Source organism: Perna viridis, chromosome 6, assembly GCF_037379345.1.
Source record: "Perna viridis isolate PV_CMFRI_1.1 ecotype Kerala chromosome 6, ASM3737934v1, whole genome shotgun sequence".
Classification (NCBI taxonomy): domain Eukaryota; kingdom Metazoa; phylum Mollusca; class Bivalvia; order Mytilida; family Mytilidae; genus Perna; species Perna viridis.
The window spans coordinates 12056070-12072039 of NC_142450.1; the positions used below are offsets into that span (position 1 = coordinate 12056070).

The 15970-nt window shown below is 31.7% G+C and overlaps 1 protein-coding gene across 1 annotated transcript; it reads right to left on the reverse strand.

Moving 5' to 3' along the window:
- Positions 1–6255: 6255 nt before the first annotated feature.
- LOC148613671 (uncharacterized) lies at positions 6256–11498 on the reverse strand. The gene is made up of 3 exons (XM_088586408.1): positions 11072–11498; positions 7666–7828; positions 6256–6379 (listed from the first exon to the last, which is right to left on the reverse strand). The coding sequence occupies exons 1-3, from the start codon at positions 11496–11498 to the stop codon at positions 6256–6258; spliced, it is 714 nt and encodes a 237-aa protein (XP_088442534.1).
- Between the last annotated feature and the right edge of the window lie 4472 nt (positions 11499–15970).

A 15970-nucleotide genomic window follows, 5' to 3' on the forward strand; every position in this document is an offset into this window, starting at 1 on the left:
TTATATAATATTCGATTATTGCCATTGAATCCTGTCACCTTACAGATAACACGACAGTTGTTTTGTCAGCCTCATATCTTGACCTACACTTAGAAATCGATGGTAAGAGACAAATATTGAACGAACGTGATAACTTTTTATGCAGAATAGTCAACTTAACTTTCATCTGTGGCCACATACCGTCAGTACTTACGTGAGGATTGTTCATATCACAACTTATACGTTAAGCCAAAGCTTGCCGAAACTACGCTGTCTTTTTGTATCGGGCTAGATTTCTAACAAGTAGGCTTGGAACAGCATTATGCTGGTACAAGATTGACGTCATCACCACAGAGGTTTTTTTGAGTTCGGCGGGTCTTTCTAGAAAAGCAGATGAAGCTTACCCTAACTTGGTCCATGTTCCTAGTTTTTAGTGGAGTCCGAGTTGCTCATTTGTTTTTTTTACTTTGTATGTATTGTTTTAGTTACTTTATGTTCTTTGTTGTGTATGTCTGTTTTCCATGTCTGGTCTTTGTTCCTGGATTAATTCTTTTGATTACCGCTAGAATATTGGTTCCCTTGATTACGCTTCTTTAAAAGCAAGCACATGAAATAAAACAGGGATGGATATAAAATCTTTGAACAAATGAGTGAAAATACAAAACCACGCGCAGACCTATACCTCTTTTATTTATTGATCGAAAAAGAAAAAAAAACTGTCTTGTATATCTGACGTGACGCTATATTCTCATGTTGACATTTAACAAATGAATAACCAAGCTCATCAGCCTGTCTTTTAATAAATGTTGTAAACCCACATAAGCCTATATTAACACCCACTTGAAACGATTGTTAAGCAGCATAGCTAAACATACGCTATTTTGACAATTACGAGAAACGCATATTTGAATGTTTTACTTTCAGAGTAAAGGTAAATATCTAACATATGCCTAAAACAACCGTGCTGGGTTAGTTACTAAATATGATAATACAAACAATTATCGTATTATGAAAGTAGTCATTAGAATAATAAATAATTTAAAATTGTGACAAACTCGATCTTCTATTTTGAGATGATGGTGACACAATATTGATCATATTTCTTTCAAGCTGTGGCTTGCTTCAGAGTTGATAAATAACAAAAAAGTGATTATTTCTGCATTTTGTACAGCTTTTTTATTAAAGGTCAGCTCAAGAGAGTGGTATTTGCGTAATGTGTCGAAATCAGAATTTAATCAAGATATATTATATATATTATATATAAACAAAAAAATAAATAAAAATAACAGATTAAAATTAAAATAAATATTTTTACTTTCACAGTAACAATACAACATGAAACTGTCATAGAATTAGATCAACACATGCAGAAACCTACCGCAACGACTACAATAGATTCGCGTCTTTAAGGTGAGACGGAAAGGTGAATCTTATTTTTTATTGCCGTTGCTAATGACCTTAAAAGTTAATTTAAGACTACATAGTTCGAATTTTCAATTTAGATAAGGAATATTTTTTGTAAACAATAAATTATCAACAAAACTGTATGACATAATGCTACGATCAAGCCTAGATTAACTTTAAAATAATTCTGAGTGTCTGTAAATACAAAAAAAAATGAATCCCTCCTTGTGTTTGACAAAAGAAAATTCGGGAAAAAATACAACAGCCTGTCAAATGTGTTTCTACTAACTTGCCAAATAAGGGATTTTTTCTAGCTGTATTAATCATAGAAAAAATGTTCAAGTGAGTCGAGACATCGAGGTTTGGTCATACAATATTCAAAGTTTACCTGTATAATTACGGCGGCAAGTTCAAGGTTACATGTACTTGAATATCGGCAACATACTCGATTCGGTTATAGAACGAAAGTGTTTATCTTACAACAATCTTATTTCCTACGCTAACTATGCCGAATCTGCCATCGATGCTTTAATCAGTTAATATTTAAGTACATTTTTTACTCTATTTGCCGTTAGTTTTATTCACGAAAATCTTTACAATTTTGATTATTTTTTTAATTCTGGGGTATTTTTGTACATAGCCTTAACTCAAAACATGTCCATTTGCATTGGAGTTTTTGTAATTGTTATAGAATATCATTTCGAAAAGTTATATTGATATATTATTTACAAATTAAAACCCTTTTAAGGAAGCAAAATGACAGAATCACTAATAAAAATGCATTATTGAGATTAAGTCAGCTAATTGAGAGCAGAAAACCCAACCTTCTTTCTGAATAACCTAAAGCATGCATTTTACACTTCTTTATCATCAAAACTACTGAATTTATCTACTAGTATGTAGAAATGCTGTAATAACAACACAAATTTCATCGTTTTTGTTGAAGTTGATATGATAAAACCTGCTAACAGTTTACCTCAATTGCATCGATGTAATGCAACCTTGTAGTAACTAATTCAATTTCAACATGGAATATGGAATATAAAGTTTTTTACATATATATGTAGTTTGATACGACCGCAGAGGTAGAATCCTTAACAATTTGGACAATTTTTAAGCTAGATACAATTTTATTTGGTTCTACATCTTAACAAGATTGAAGGATCATAGAAGTAACAGCATGATATTTTTAATTTCCATTCGGTTTTTTATTTGATATATTTTTGTACAAGTTAAATGTTCATTTCTTCACATATTTGATAAATATGTGCCTTCTTATGATATCTTGTATTGCCGTTCGTCTAGGTAGAAATAGTTCTTTATCCAATCCTACATATGGTGTTAAATCAGATTTGTTCCCGTATTTTTCATGTACAATTACAATAGTATTAAGCCAATTGCGTTATCAATAGCATGTCAAAATGATGTGTCACTGATGTGTCTATATAATTTCAAGGGTGCGTTCTCTATTTAAAGAAAACATTGTTTGATCTGAGAGAATTTTCAATTAAATATTCGAAAAAAATAAGGTTTTGGGAGAGTTATCTGCACTTGCATTTCAATGGGAATATGACTTAATTTTCAACAATGATACAATGAATTGAAAAACCTATTTTTTTCCTTGATTATGAGGTTACAAAGACTGCACTTAAATTAATGTTCCTTGATTTTGTTAGCACATCACAATATATATATAGTAGATTTTGAGCATAATCTCGAGGCAAATTCAATAACTGTTTACTAAAAATTCTTTAAGTGGCAGTTTTTATTCAACATCAATCTTTCAAGTTGCAAATTGGAGGAATGTGTGTTCAATTAAGTATTTTTGCGAATACTTTAATTTCTTTCTTTTTCAGTAACTCATTGCACCTAAAACAATCCCGACACATTTCAAAGTGTTGATGAATTAACGATGGTGAAGAAACATTAAAAGAAACGTGACACAAAAATATCATTTTATAAATGTTTATATTTATAAAACTAAAGTACGTTTAGATACGAGTGTAGCAAACGTTTTCTCATTAGGTTAGCGCTAACTAGATTAAAATATGATTTATTTCGTGTTTTCGCGACAACCTTATAAATATGCATAAATGAAACCCGGAAATAACGTTCAATTACCATATATGGAAGTGCTACGTCATTGTTTCTCAATCTCCATTTGGGTACATTGAAAATGTATACACGTTCCCAAAAAAATTAATACATCTTCGAAAATAGCTTGTCTATAATGATGCAGAGTGTTCCATTGATCTGTGTAATGGTGCAATAATCGTGTTTAGAAAGTAAGACGACTTAAGCTCTTCAGGTTTTCTGTCAACTTTTCATTTTCGTTAGGCTTACATATCCGCGTGGTGAATACACAAATACTTTTCGATACTAATTGAAATGTAATTTATTTCCTTTGTCTTACGGATTTTGAAATAAAACAATTTACACGGATAATTTGACACAATACACAATGTCAAAATAAAATATAAAAATAAAATAAAACAGGTGACCCTAAGAGAAATTAAGGCAATTTTTTTTAATTTCTGGTACGGACTAAATGTTTTAAAGGTCAGTTGAAATATTTAATTTTAGCAACAAAAAAAAAATAAGAACACGAGGATGCTTCAGTACGACACCCTTATGGGTTATCAAATAAATTTTCAAGAACCAAAGAAAAATGAACTTGTTCATATTATCCTCTGTACTTGCAGGGACTTTATGTTACAATCCCTGGTACTGGTACACTTGTCAGGGGTTTCTGTTCATGTTCTTTGTTGTGTTTCTCCGTTAATTTTCCATGTCTTGTCTTTTTTTCTTGACCACAATCTTTTGATTTCCGCTATAATCTTGGTTCCCTTGATTATTTTTTCTATCGTGTGTCGTACATCGCACATTGTGCATCGTACATCATGCATCGTACATTGTGTAACGTTCATCGTATATCGTAAATGGTACATGGGTAATGTTAAAGATAACGAACGTTTCTGATTGGTTAATATATACTTTCGTGCTGCAATATTTTTTTTCGGATTGTTTACATTTTGAATTGATAATTACTACTATTTTCACCTAAAAAAAGTTTAATAAAATTGCATATATCTCATGTACAACGTCTAAACATTGTATATATAGAAATTTCTCAGAAATTATTCTTGAGCATATACAGCTCTTGTATGGTATAAACTTCCCACTTAAACCATATACCATCTTCCCCATTCGACATTTTCCCCATCCCATTCCCCAAAGAAAAATCCCCATCCCCCATACATTCCCCATTGCAAATTTTTATTAGATATTTAAAGTATCAAATAACATTTTATATTTTTAAATTCTTCAACTTTTTACCTGTTATTAGTATTTAAATTTTACAAATGTTTTCATGTCAAGAAATATTTTTAGATTTATTTCCCCATCCTCCCCATTCACATATACAGTCGTTTTCAATGCACTATTTTTCTATATTTGGAATTTCTGCAAAGCTGTCAGTAGCGTTTACGTCACTGTTTATTTGTTAAATATTCCCACCATCCGTTGAGAACTGTTACTAATCCGGAATTTATACATATAAAATGATACAGCCGGAACTGCTTGTAAAGTTAAAAGTGAAGGCTCAAAAATGTTAAATCGATTTTTCGCATTTATTGGCAATGTATATGCCTACACCATATTATGAAAAGTGGTGAATAATTGATTAAAATAAATTCGTTTTCAACAAAAATTCGAATTTTATATTTCCGAGTTTCATGTGTAAACAACACTTTGCAATATGGGTATTAAACGCTTGTCTAAATAGTGCTATCTTGTATAGCACATCGTATATCGCACATCATGTACTGCATTTCGTTTGCCATGTATCATAAATCGTATATCGTATATATCGTGCAGGTGGTAAGTTTACATGACCCGAGTACTGTAATAAAATTATGACAACGGTCGTCATGTTCAAAGCCCAGCGTCCTTCACCCCTCTGTTAGCTAGGCTTTAAAATATAGCTTTTGCTAGCCGGGTCTTTCCTCCTCGTAGGATTAATCTATGGTTGTAACTTAGTACAAAATGTATGGTAGTACGGGACTGCTCATCTAGGTGTTGGATAGAGGATCAATCAATGTTACACACAAGCGTCTTTCTGCGTGTGGTTACTTGATGTAATGTACCATAGGCGATTTATTTTCAGGAATGGCGGGGGTAATATTGCTTTCACATAGATCAAAACCATTACACGGAGCATTCTGTTCTGTCATCTTGCAAGATCATACTGAATTTTTTTTGAGTAATCTAATAGTGTTTGGAAAGGTGCAAAAAAAATGTTAGCAAATTATCAAAAAAGAATTTTTGACATAAACTTAAATGTAGTAAAATTACAAACATTAATTTTATGAACCCTCTGTCGAGGGGGAGATAATTTGAGGAAAACTATTCTATATAAAAAGTAAATAATTAAACTGATAGGCGATCTATTCTTTTATATTTCGAAAGATTTGTTAGGTCATTCCACCTTTTCAACTTCATCACCTTATTGTTTTGTACATGTGTAAGTTTAGGTATGATATTCCGACCATTTTTTATTTATCATACTGGACATTAAAATCTGAAGTTATAATGTGTGTATTTATGTTTTATGATTAAAGTGACTGTCTTTCGTTCACTTTGTGTTCGAGACATCCAAGTTTGACTTACATCACGCTAAAATGTTTTGCAAAAAAATATCGTAATTACATGTTATTCTGTTTCTTTTCAAAATTTCAGATATAGGTATGTCCTGAAGTTGATTCAGCACCAAAATGTAGTGTCATAGTAAAAGTTAGAAATTTGGAAAGTACACACACAATTGTGGATTTTTTATACGATTCAAGAGTTGTATTAACCATCTATACAGTAGCTTTAGAAAAAACAACCGACGCAGACTTCATGTTGCATGTAGCATTTCGCATAGAAATTCCATCCTGGAACCCAAGTCCGGTTAATTTCTTCCAAAGGTTCCATTCCAATAGACAACAATTCACACCTAAAAGAGTAAAGTTATTTCGTAAGAACACATAATAGGTCACAGTTTTATAAGAAACCGAATTTGCTTGTGTTCTTCAATAGTTTAAAATAGTGTAAACACATGCATATTTGATTTGTCTTTCAAAACGTCTAATTGTTGCATTTTCATTACAATTAATTGAACAAAGAAAAATCATAATCTTTCCTTGAAAGAAAACAGACACTTAAAGACGAACAGTCAGAAAAAAACACTATTACAAACACTAGGAATATTTCACACAGATACACACAACACAACGCTAACAAATATACTAAAAGCATTGCGGAAAGATAATTATGTAGTTCAAAGTTCATTTGAAATAACTTGATACTAAAAGTATTGAAGACACGCTATAACTCTTCTGTCAGTAAAATCTGTCACTTTTCCTTCTACATTTTAAAAAGTTTTCTCAATCTTATTGTTTGTTACATCAGTCAACATGTACATAAACGTTTGTAAACAATGCAGTTTCTAAATGTTCAGTTCAAAGTTAAAGTAGCATAATATTTTCAGTTAGTTTGTTTATCATTATTTCAGCTGGTAGTTATAAATTGAAATTCGGAATTCTCACACTTATTAGGATGTAATAAGCCAAAATTGACCGGTTCGAAAACCAGTAATAGGTCAAAATGGACTAGTTAACCAAAGGATAAACGTCTGATTATGGACTGCTAAGGGGAACATGCACATTACACTATGTTGTCATATAAATCAGGCATGAAACGAGATTGACCCCTAAACATACTGTCGGAAGTGTTTCGGAAAGAACTATCTATTAAGAAGTGATTGTTCGAAGAAAGAAAAAGGTTATTTAAATTCAAATAGTTCCATTCCTTAAAAACAAGGCCTAAAATTGTATCAATATATAGAAATAAAGACAGGTTCTGGCATAAATCATAAAAATCCTTGAAAGAAAAGGTCGGATATCGATCAAACAAACTATCGATTGGATCTCATTTCATGCCTTTCTGATTTAAGATACAAGTTCAACCCGAAACTCTTTTTTTCAATTAGACCTTGAGAAGGTCTTAATGACTATATTTCTTACATTTATATGAATATTCAACTATTAGATAGATGAACCAAACCCTATTTAAGGTGTGGTTGCAAAGATACAAAATTATTTTGTTGTTGATATGAAATTAATTCATAAATGTGAGTTATAAAAATACTTTCAATATCATCATTATATTGGTGATTCAGGCAGGACGCTGATCATTTCTTGGAATAATATTTAAGGAAGTTATTACACACTTATAACCTACCTTCCATCATATTCATGATAATTGAAACCAAAGCAGGCTCGGATATGTGAACATTGAACAGCACATAAAGTTTTTGAAGTTGATATATTGACTAAATGAAGTAGCTCAGTTCGTGTGCCTGTCATCTTGCATTTATTGAAATATCCTTTGAATTCATCTTCAACTAAAAAGAAACAATTTGCAGTGTAGTTTCTTGAAGTTTTTGTGAGAAATTTCCGGTAAGAACCAAAAACATAAGAGAAAAAATGGAAACACTATAGTACCCATATTGCTTATTTTTACTGTATGAAGTTATACTGGTATGTAAACGCGGAAAATAATAACACTTTTTATTTTGATAAAACATGGTAAATATCAATGAAATTTCATTGAACTGCTGGAAAGGTCGTATCATGCCATTTTAAAGTGTACTGTTTCCATGAAAACAATTACTGAATTTACTAACTTTGATATGATGTTTGTTCAATAAAAACATCAGGATTATCTTTCCTCAATCTCAACTATTAAGTATTAATGTCATGGGTGTTTGCTGGTCATGTTTATACATTTGTTGTCAGATTTTTTGTCGGACTCCTTCGGTTTTTTTTTCCATTTTATAACATTCATTTTTCTTGGCCAATTGACCCCAACTTTTCTTATCATAATTTCATTCATCATAACGTAAAATGTTATTTGGGAGATTTTCATGAAATTCTTTTTTCTGTTGTTTTAATAAATAAAACCTACTTAGACAGAACACATGGGATATCTAAAAAAATCCTTTTCCCGCCAAAATTTTAAAAGTATTCACAACCTTTTGAAGCCCTTGTCATTCTAAAATGTCATTCCAAGGTTCAGTAGATTGTGTCAATAAACGGTAATAATCGTGAATATCTAAAACTTGGCCTACTTTAAACCAAACCACTGGGGTTGCAACAACCGATTATTTCTAATCCTAGTAGTTGCTATGGTATAATCATTCTTTTATATGTTCTGAGCTAGCTTTCAATAACTGCAAGCGTTCTTTAAGTGAATATCTTGTTTTGTCTATATGGAGTATGTTTACATATTCAATTAAAACAAATGAACGTATTATTGGGTGACTTTTATGGTTTTTTGTTGTTGTTTCAGTTCATTTTTAGCTTACATTTAAGGGAGGTGGTCAAGATTTTATGAAATAGTTTAATCCACCGTAAATCTTATGCGGCTGTTCACACTCAGGAGATATTAGTCGTAAAGGGACATTGCGTCGTTATCTTTCTTTTTAGTTTGATTTTAAAGAATTTGCATTTTTCTGTTTCCTTGGAAACATTTGCTGTTGTGGTCGAAGCGTATCTGAGCATACTTCTGAGCTAAGATGTGTTTACACTTGTTTGAGAAGTATTGGTGATCTATGAAAGTACTCACTATTTTGTATTTAGGTTTCATGAAATTCCTTTTTTTTAATTTTCTAATAAATACAAAATACGTAAACAAAACTTGTAAAATTCTACACCATATCATTGCTTATGTTGTTCTAAAATAACGTTACATAACGAATAGATTAATAGATTTAATTGTCTCACTTAGACTTTTAGATTGTTTAAATAGGACTCGCATGACATTACACTAGTGCCTTTAACGTTGATGAAATATAAATGAAAAGAGAAAAATTTCATATGTATATAACGAAACAAATAATTATTCAAAACAATCAGACAGAGATTCATGCATGTCGAAAAAGTACCAGATTAGTTTTTATTCCTCGTTCAGAAACAGTTAAAAACAACATATTGTCTTATTTTTTCATTTGGGTGTTGTGTTTTTATATAAAATTGATGTAGACTGTACATACGATTGGCACTTTTCAATACGCGTTTTTCAACAAACAGTCGGCATTCCAATGGGAACAAATTGTGCTTCACTACTCGCTGACCTATTCCTTAACTCTTATGAGGCTGACTTTATAGCTGATCTGATCCGAAAGAAAGATTATCGTTTAGCTAGATCCTTTAATCTCAGTTTCCGCTATATAGATGACGTACTATCTTTAAACAATCCTAATTTTGGGGATTTGATACATCGCATGTACCGCAATGAACTTGAGATAAAGTATACTACAGACAAAGTGAAGTCAGCCTCATATCTTGACCTACACTTAGAAATCGATGGTAAAGGAAAACTACTGACCAAACTTTACGACGAACGTGATGACTTTTCATTCAGAATTGTCAACTTTCCTGTTATTTATTGCAACATCCCTTCAGCACCTGCGTATGATTTGTGTTTATATCATAACTCATACGTTATGCCTGAGCTTGCCGAAACTACACAGACTTTTTGTATCGCGCTAGAATTTTAACGCGTAGGCTTCTGGAACAGAGTTATGTTGCTACAAGATTGAAGTCATCTCTACAGAGGTTTTATGGTCGTGATCATGAACTCGTGGATCGTTACGGTGTATCCATCTGCGCCATGAAATCTGAATTGTTCAACGTGTCATAGTTTTCCTTCCCTCTTTCGTCTACCCCGGCCTTGACTTTTTATGAGCAAATCGGTAGGTGTATCTAGAAGGTATATGTAGAAAAGCAAAGGACGCTTACCCTACCGGTGTCCCTGGTCCATGCTCCCAGTTTTTAGTGGAGTCCGAGTTGCTCATTTGCTTTTGTTACTTTGTATGTATAATTTTAGGTACTTTATTTTCTTTGTTGTGTATGTCTGTTGTCCCTGAATTACATTCTTTTGATTACCGGTATAACCTTTGTTCCCTTGATAACTCTTTCAAGAGTTATTGTTCTATATTTGGCTTGATTTCATTGATTTTAGTGGAAGAGTATTGTGCAAGTTTCTCAACAGTATCTAAATACAGGACAGACCAAAGAATTCAAGATTACCTGAGATAACTCTACAAATCACATTGAAATTTAATAGAAACTATCGGAACTTCGATGTGTATAATCTCATAAGAACTAATTAATGATTAATCATATCATCACATAAACCTATGGAACAGCTATCTGACAAAAATAAAAATGTGTAGCATTTTTTGGTGTATTTCATAGATTAATGAATATTGCATGATTCTAACAAAGACTGTTACGTAAATACTGAAACCTTGAGACATTGACCAACAAAAACAAAATTATATCTAAAAATTAAAAACTATCTATTTAGCTTGCAATGGACCTGACTGAAAGGGAACAATATTGCATACTACCCTGAAACAATTTCAAAAAAGAGGAAAAAAGAAGACTACGTTAGCATACATATCTGCATGATTTTTTTGTAAGAATTCTAGAAGAATTTTAGTAAGTAATAATATTTAGATTGAAAAAAAAACAAATTGCTGGCCGTTGGGTTTTTCTTATATTAACCAAGAATCTCCTCATTTACAATTTGTAAATTACATATATAAACAACGACGTATAAGTATATATTGGTGTTTTACCTTCAACTTTAATTTTCCACGATCCGTCTGCTCCCCAGCAGGTAGCTATTCCCAAACCTTTCACATCAATAGAAGACGAATCGTTCCACTCTATAAATGTTTGTAAGCCAAAGATTTCACCCAGACCACCACGAATTTCACCATTTCTCCAACTAAACCAAAACTGTTTGTAGTCGGTTGCGTTTGCGTAGTTTCCATACACTTGTTTCTGCTGAGATCTTATTCCCTCACGTTTGAGTCTAATTTTACACCATTGATTACCATTACCACCAATATAAAAACAATAGAAGGTGGTCGCAGTTCTTGGGTTTGGAGTGTCAGTAGCATATATCGATATGTCTGATGGTGCCTTGACCTTAAATATAAAGGATGTTTTGTTCCCAACTTGCAGACCATAATGGCGTAAATCTACTGCTTGAGCAAACATGTTGCTAGTGCTTCCACAATCTGGAGTGTTAATCGTGTAAATCACATCGAAACCTTAAAAAAGAAGTTTCTATATAAATCAATTGCAGATTATTCAGTTTGGTTTGTAATCAATTGTCTGATAGGTTGGTTTACTTATGGTAACATCGACTTGTCTTTTTTGTCAAATAAATCTATTTCACGTACTTTAACGACAACATCGAATTGCCCCCTTTGTTGTTGAAAGAATCATTAAATTAATAGTGAATTTTAAAGGTTCAATTCTTTGTTTCGACAGGAATCGGTTGAATAAATAAGGGTTTATTTTATTTTTACCAAATTAGACTATCATAACCAGCTATGTAAACATTAATGTTTTTTTTTTAATTGTATTTGTTTCATGTACTGTAACAAAGTAGTTTCAAATCATTACTTTGCCAAGTATTGAAGTGATACACAATCTTTACAAATGCAATCCTTAGGAATAACTAAAAAAAGTATATATTTTCACATATTATAAATTACATGTCATTGCTTTAGGAAACACATAAGCGAAATTGCAAATGAAGCAATATGATTTTAACATGCAAATTATATGCGCGTACATGTGTGGTTTTTTTCCATTTATTTGGACTTTCCTTCGACGACTAACTCACCTCTATATTTTATCGGTACTATGACCAGTAAACGCAGTTTTTTCTTGGTTTTGTTCAAGTCGTAGCTCTTCGACCAAATATTAAATTGTCTTCTTTATTCATATTTTTTTATAATCGTGTTTAATTCATCGTGCAGATGATGTGTAGGCATATAAAAATTATTGTCAACATGAAAAAACATGGTCAACTGATGGAAAAAGTCCGTCCTCTTTCTGCATTTGGTAAATGGTTAATAACAAAAAAGTTATCTATATATTACTTTAATATTGGTAGTTTTATAGAATTACTGTCAAGGGATCCAAGGTAGAGAATGAATTAAAATTTCAATTCTCATTTTTCTATGAAAACTTTTGCTTTTCAATGAAGAACTAGATTCTGTTTGCAAGCTGTCTAATTTTTACACAGACTTATAACTAATTTGCAGGTTTACAGCTATTACAAATTAAACTCACCTATACTAAATTCTAAATGATATGTCAGAACTGATACTACACAGAAAATAAAACGTAATCGGAGATCCATGAACAATCACTCTGAAACTGCAAAATGTAATTTTTTATAGTGAATTCTGAAAAAGAAAATATAAAAAATAATTGAAGTACCATATCTTGTTTTATTTGTTTTTTTTTTAATTGAACTGTGTGTTGAATGTAACACATTTTGTTTTGATCATCCTTTTAAACAATAGAACTATCATTTTTCCTTCTAATTTGTGTTGTTCGATAACTGTAGGATATATGAATTGTAAGCCTAATCACTTGATCCTATGAATGCACAAGATACGATCCCCAACTCAATTCTTAGATATTAGTAGTGACTGTTTTAAAGCAGATAATACAATTTAAACTTTATCAAAGTAAACATCTTAACCTGCAGTAAATACGATGATATATTTGAGACCAACACAGATGTTTCCCAAACGTTTCTATTGTCAGTTTCTATGGCTCTCTATTTTTATATGATTTTTTAAGAGTAATCAAGGGAACCAAGGTTATAGCAGTAATCAAACGAATGTTATCCAGGGACAAAGACCAGACATGCAAAACAGACATACACAACAAAGAACATATAGTAACTAAATTCATACATACAAAGTAACGAAAGCAAATGAGCAACTCGGACTCCAATAAAAACTGGGACCATGGATCAGGTGCACCGGTACGGTAAACGTCCTCTGCTTTTCTAGAAACACCTAAAAAACACCTCATAAAAAGTCAAGTCCGGGGTAGGTAAGGTAGACAGGAGAGGAAAGGAAAACTATGACCCGGTTGAACAAATCAGTTTTCATGGTGCAGATGGATACACCATAAGAATCCACGAGTTCATGATGACGACTATAAAACCTCTGTAGTGATGATTTTAATCTTGTAGCAACATAGCCCTGTTCCAGAAGCCTATTTGTTAGAATTTTAGCGCGATATTTAAGAAAATTCGAACGAAATAAAACGAAACGTACCTTCACGAAGTTTTTATCGCTATACTCATTACATCTACTGTACTTGACATTAACTCTCCTGACTTATCAAACTGTTTTGTTAATACAATGTAATACTATGTTTGGCATCGGCGACGTTTTGCTACCTTTCCACAAAAGATCGGATGCTTTAAACATGTGTTTCACTTTATGTTTTGATTTGCTAGACTGACAAGTCTGACTGATCAGAAGTCTTTAAGCATATTGCATTTTATGACATAAAAAGTAAATCATGAAAACAAGGATTCGAGCGGTAAATAAAAATTATATAATTAAAAAAAAAACAAAAAAACAAAAAAAACAAAGAAAATAGACACTCCAGAAAATAAGAAAATTATAGTTTATGATAACAACTCGAGTAATTTAATTTCAACATCATAACCGATGTGCTTTCGGGAGTCTGTTATTATGTATAAATTATATGAAGCGACTTGATATTTTGAGATATTTAATTCAACTTTCACGAATTAAAAAAAACATTTATTATCTATGATTCCTTTGGAATATTCTAGCCGCTTGACAATCGATACCTGTCATAACGAACATTCTTGCGACCTTCCATCTATAACGACACCAATGGTGTCGAGAGATTAATGTGAGAAACGTCACAGTGTCATTTGTGACCAATCAGGTTTATAGAAAATGATACACAAATACACAGTAACCAATCGCAACGGCGAATTTTTCACTATTATATTGTCACATTGCGCAAGGCATGGTATCGCTAAGAAGTAGGAAAAGTGCTCATATCATAGCGAAAACCTAAATAACATTAATCAGTACCCCACTAGAAGATTTACTTAACTAGTAGTACGGACTAGATGCTCAAGTTGGGCATTTGATACGAATTTTTATCATCTTTATCAACTTTTTCATTATAAGCTGTTAGGCATTCAGTAGGACAAAATTCAGATACCAACGCTTACAATGTGTCACAACCTCTATTCCTAGGGGGGTTGATAGAAGTAAATCTAATTTCTAGGGTAGTATGCTTTATTGCCAATAAATGTTAATGCCCTGTGAAATACAGTTATATTCAATAAACAGCACAAGATAAATAATATCATCTTGCACATAAAGATAACATTAAAAATTAACCATGTTTGTGAATGTATATTTTAGTACATTTACATATCATAGGAAAATATAACATTTGAGTAAATTTAATTTACCGCTTCATAAATCTGCTTGTGAAGCATAAACCAACTAGCTAAATATGTATTTTGACTCAGGGGGTTTAGTCCATATTCAAATGTAGCAAATTATAAGAAAATGGTAAATTATCTAATCAAACATATTAAAGAGCAAAACAACAGCATTAGGGTATAAGCGATTTAGTGCATACAATAAGCGTAACAAAAATAGCAAAGCAAATACATAAGCAAAGCAAAAACTCAAGAATACAAAACACTTAGCTTACCTCACATATCGTGCAACAGGCACATTTGTAAATGGTCACAGGAATAGTAAGTCCCCAGTACTACTGTATTGTACCTGAAGTATCACAAATCACATATTGTATTTATAGTTTAACAATTACTTTATGACCACAGTGTGTGATGGATTTAAAAGACTTACACTTTTACTTTTGTGCGATCCACTCGAACTGTTACACGATCTTCCAGACTTTCAAACGAGGTAAAATATTAATTTCTAGACCATTAACATGCATTAATCTAGAAATGTTAAAGAAACTAACCTTAGTAATAGTTAAGTTGAAATCAGAAGCGTATGTAAGTTGAGTTGACAAGAATATAGGTTGCTAGATTCGGATGAACATAAAAACCAACATGTCCGTCAGATACTTAGGTAAGAGTGTTCAAATGAAAAAGGAATTAACCCGCGACAATTACCAACCAATAGATGACAAGAAAAGAAGTGCGTACTAATCAAGCATGAACAAGAATATAGAAGATTACGACTAGATTGCAATACAATCACCAGTTTCCGAAAGCTCGGCTGTCAATCGGTCAAAGTCAAATAGTAAAATATAATACACATTCATACAAGTCAAATATTTTATTACACAATACATAAAATATTCATATAAAACAACATTGCAGACTATTACAAATGTATCTAAGTATAAGTCATCTGCATGATAGGTCTGAAAAAAGTTGTCACTGAAAACATTCATTTTTCGAAATCTGAAAATTGTTTATCTGGAAAAGCTGTCATTAACCACATTCATTTTTTTCTGAAAATCCTCTATCAAATGTAACTGCATCAGTTGTCTGAAAATAAAATACATGTATGAGGTTCTTCGCCTTGCATTTTATTGATTAGAGTTACTTAGTATTTTTTGTTTCATTACATTAAAAAGTTCGGATGAGGCAGTATGTGTATTTTGACATTTTGATAACA

What these genes read in the sequence shown, in the direction of transcription:
- LOC148613671 (XM_088586408.1), bottom strand. Translation starts at nt 11,498, where the DNA reads ATGTTTGCTCAAGCAGTAGATTTACGCCATTATGGTCTGCAAGTTGGG. An exon ending in GTGGAAAATTAAAGTTGAAG is followed by an intron (nt 7,829 to 11,071) that starts GTAAAACACCAA and finishes GTTTCTTTTTAG; the next exon opens with TTGAAGATGAATTCAAAGGA. An exon ending in TATCATGAATATGATGGAAG is followed by an intron (nt 6,380 to 7,665) that starts GTAGGTTATAAG and finishes TTACTCTTTTAG; the next exon opens with GTGTGAATTGTTGTCTATTG.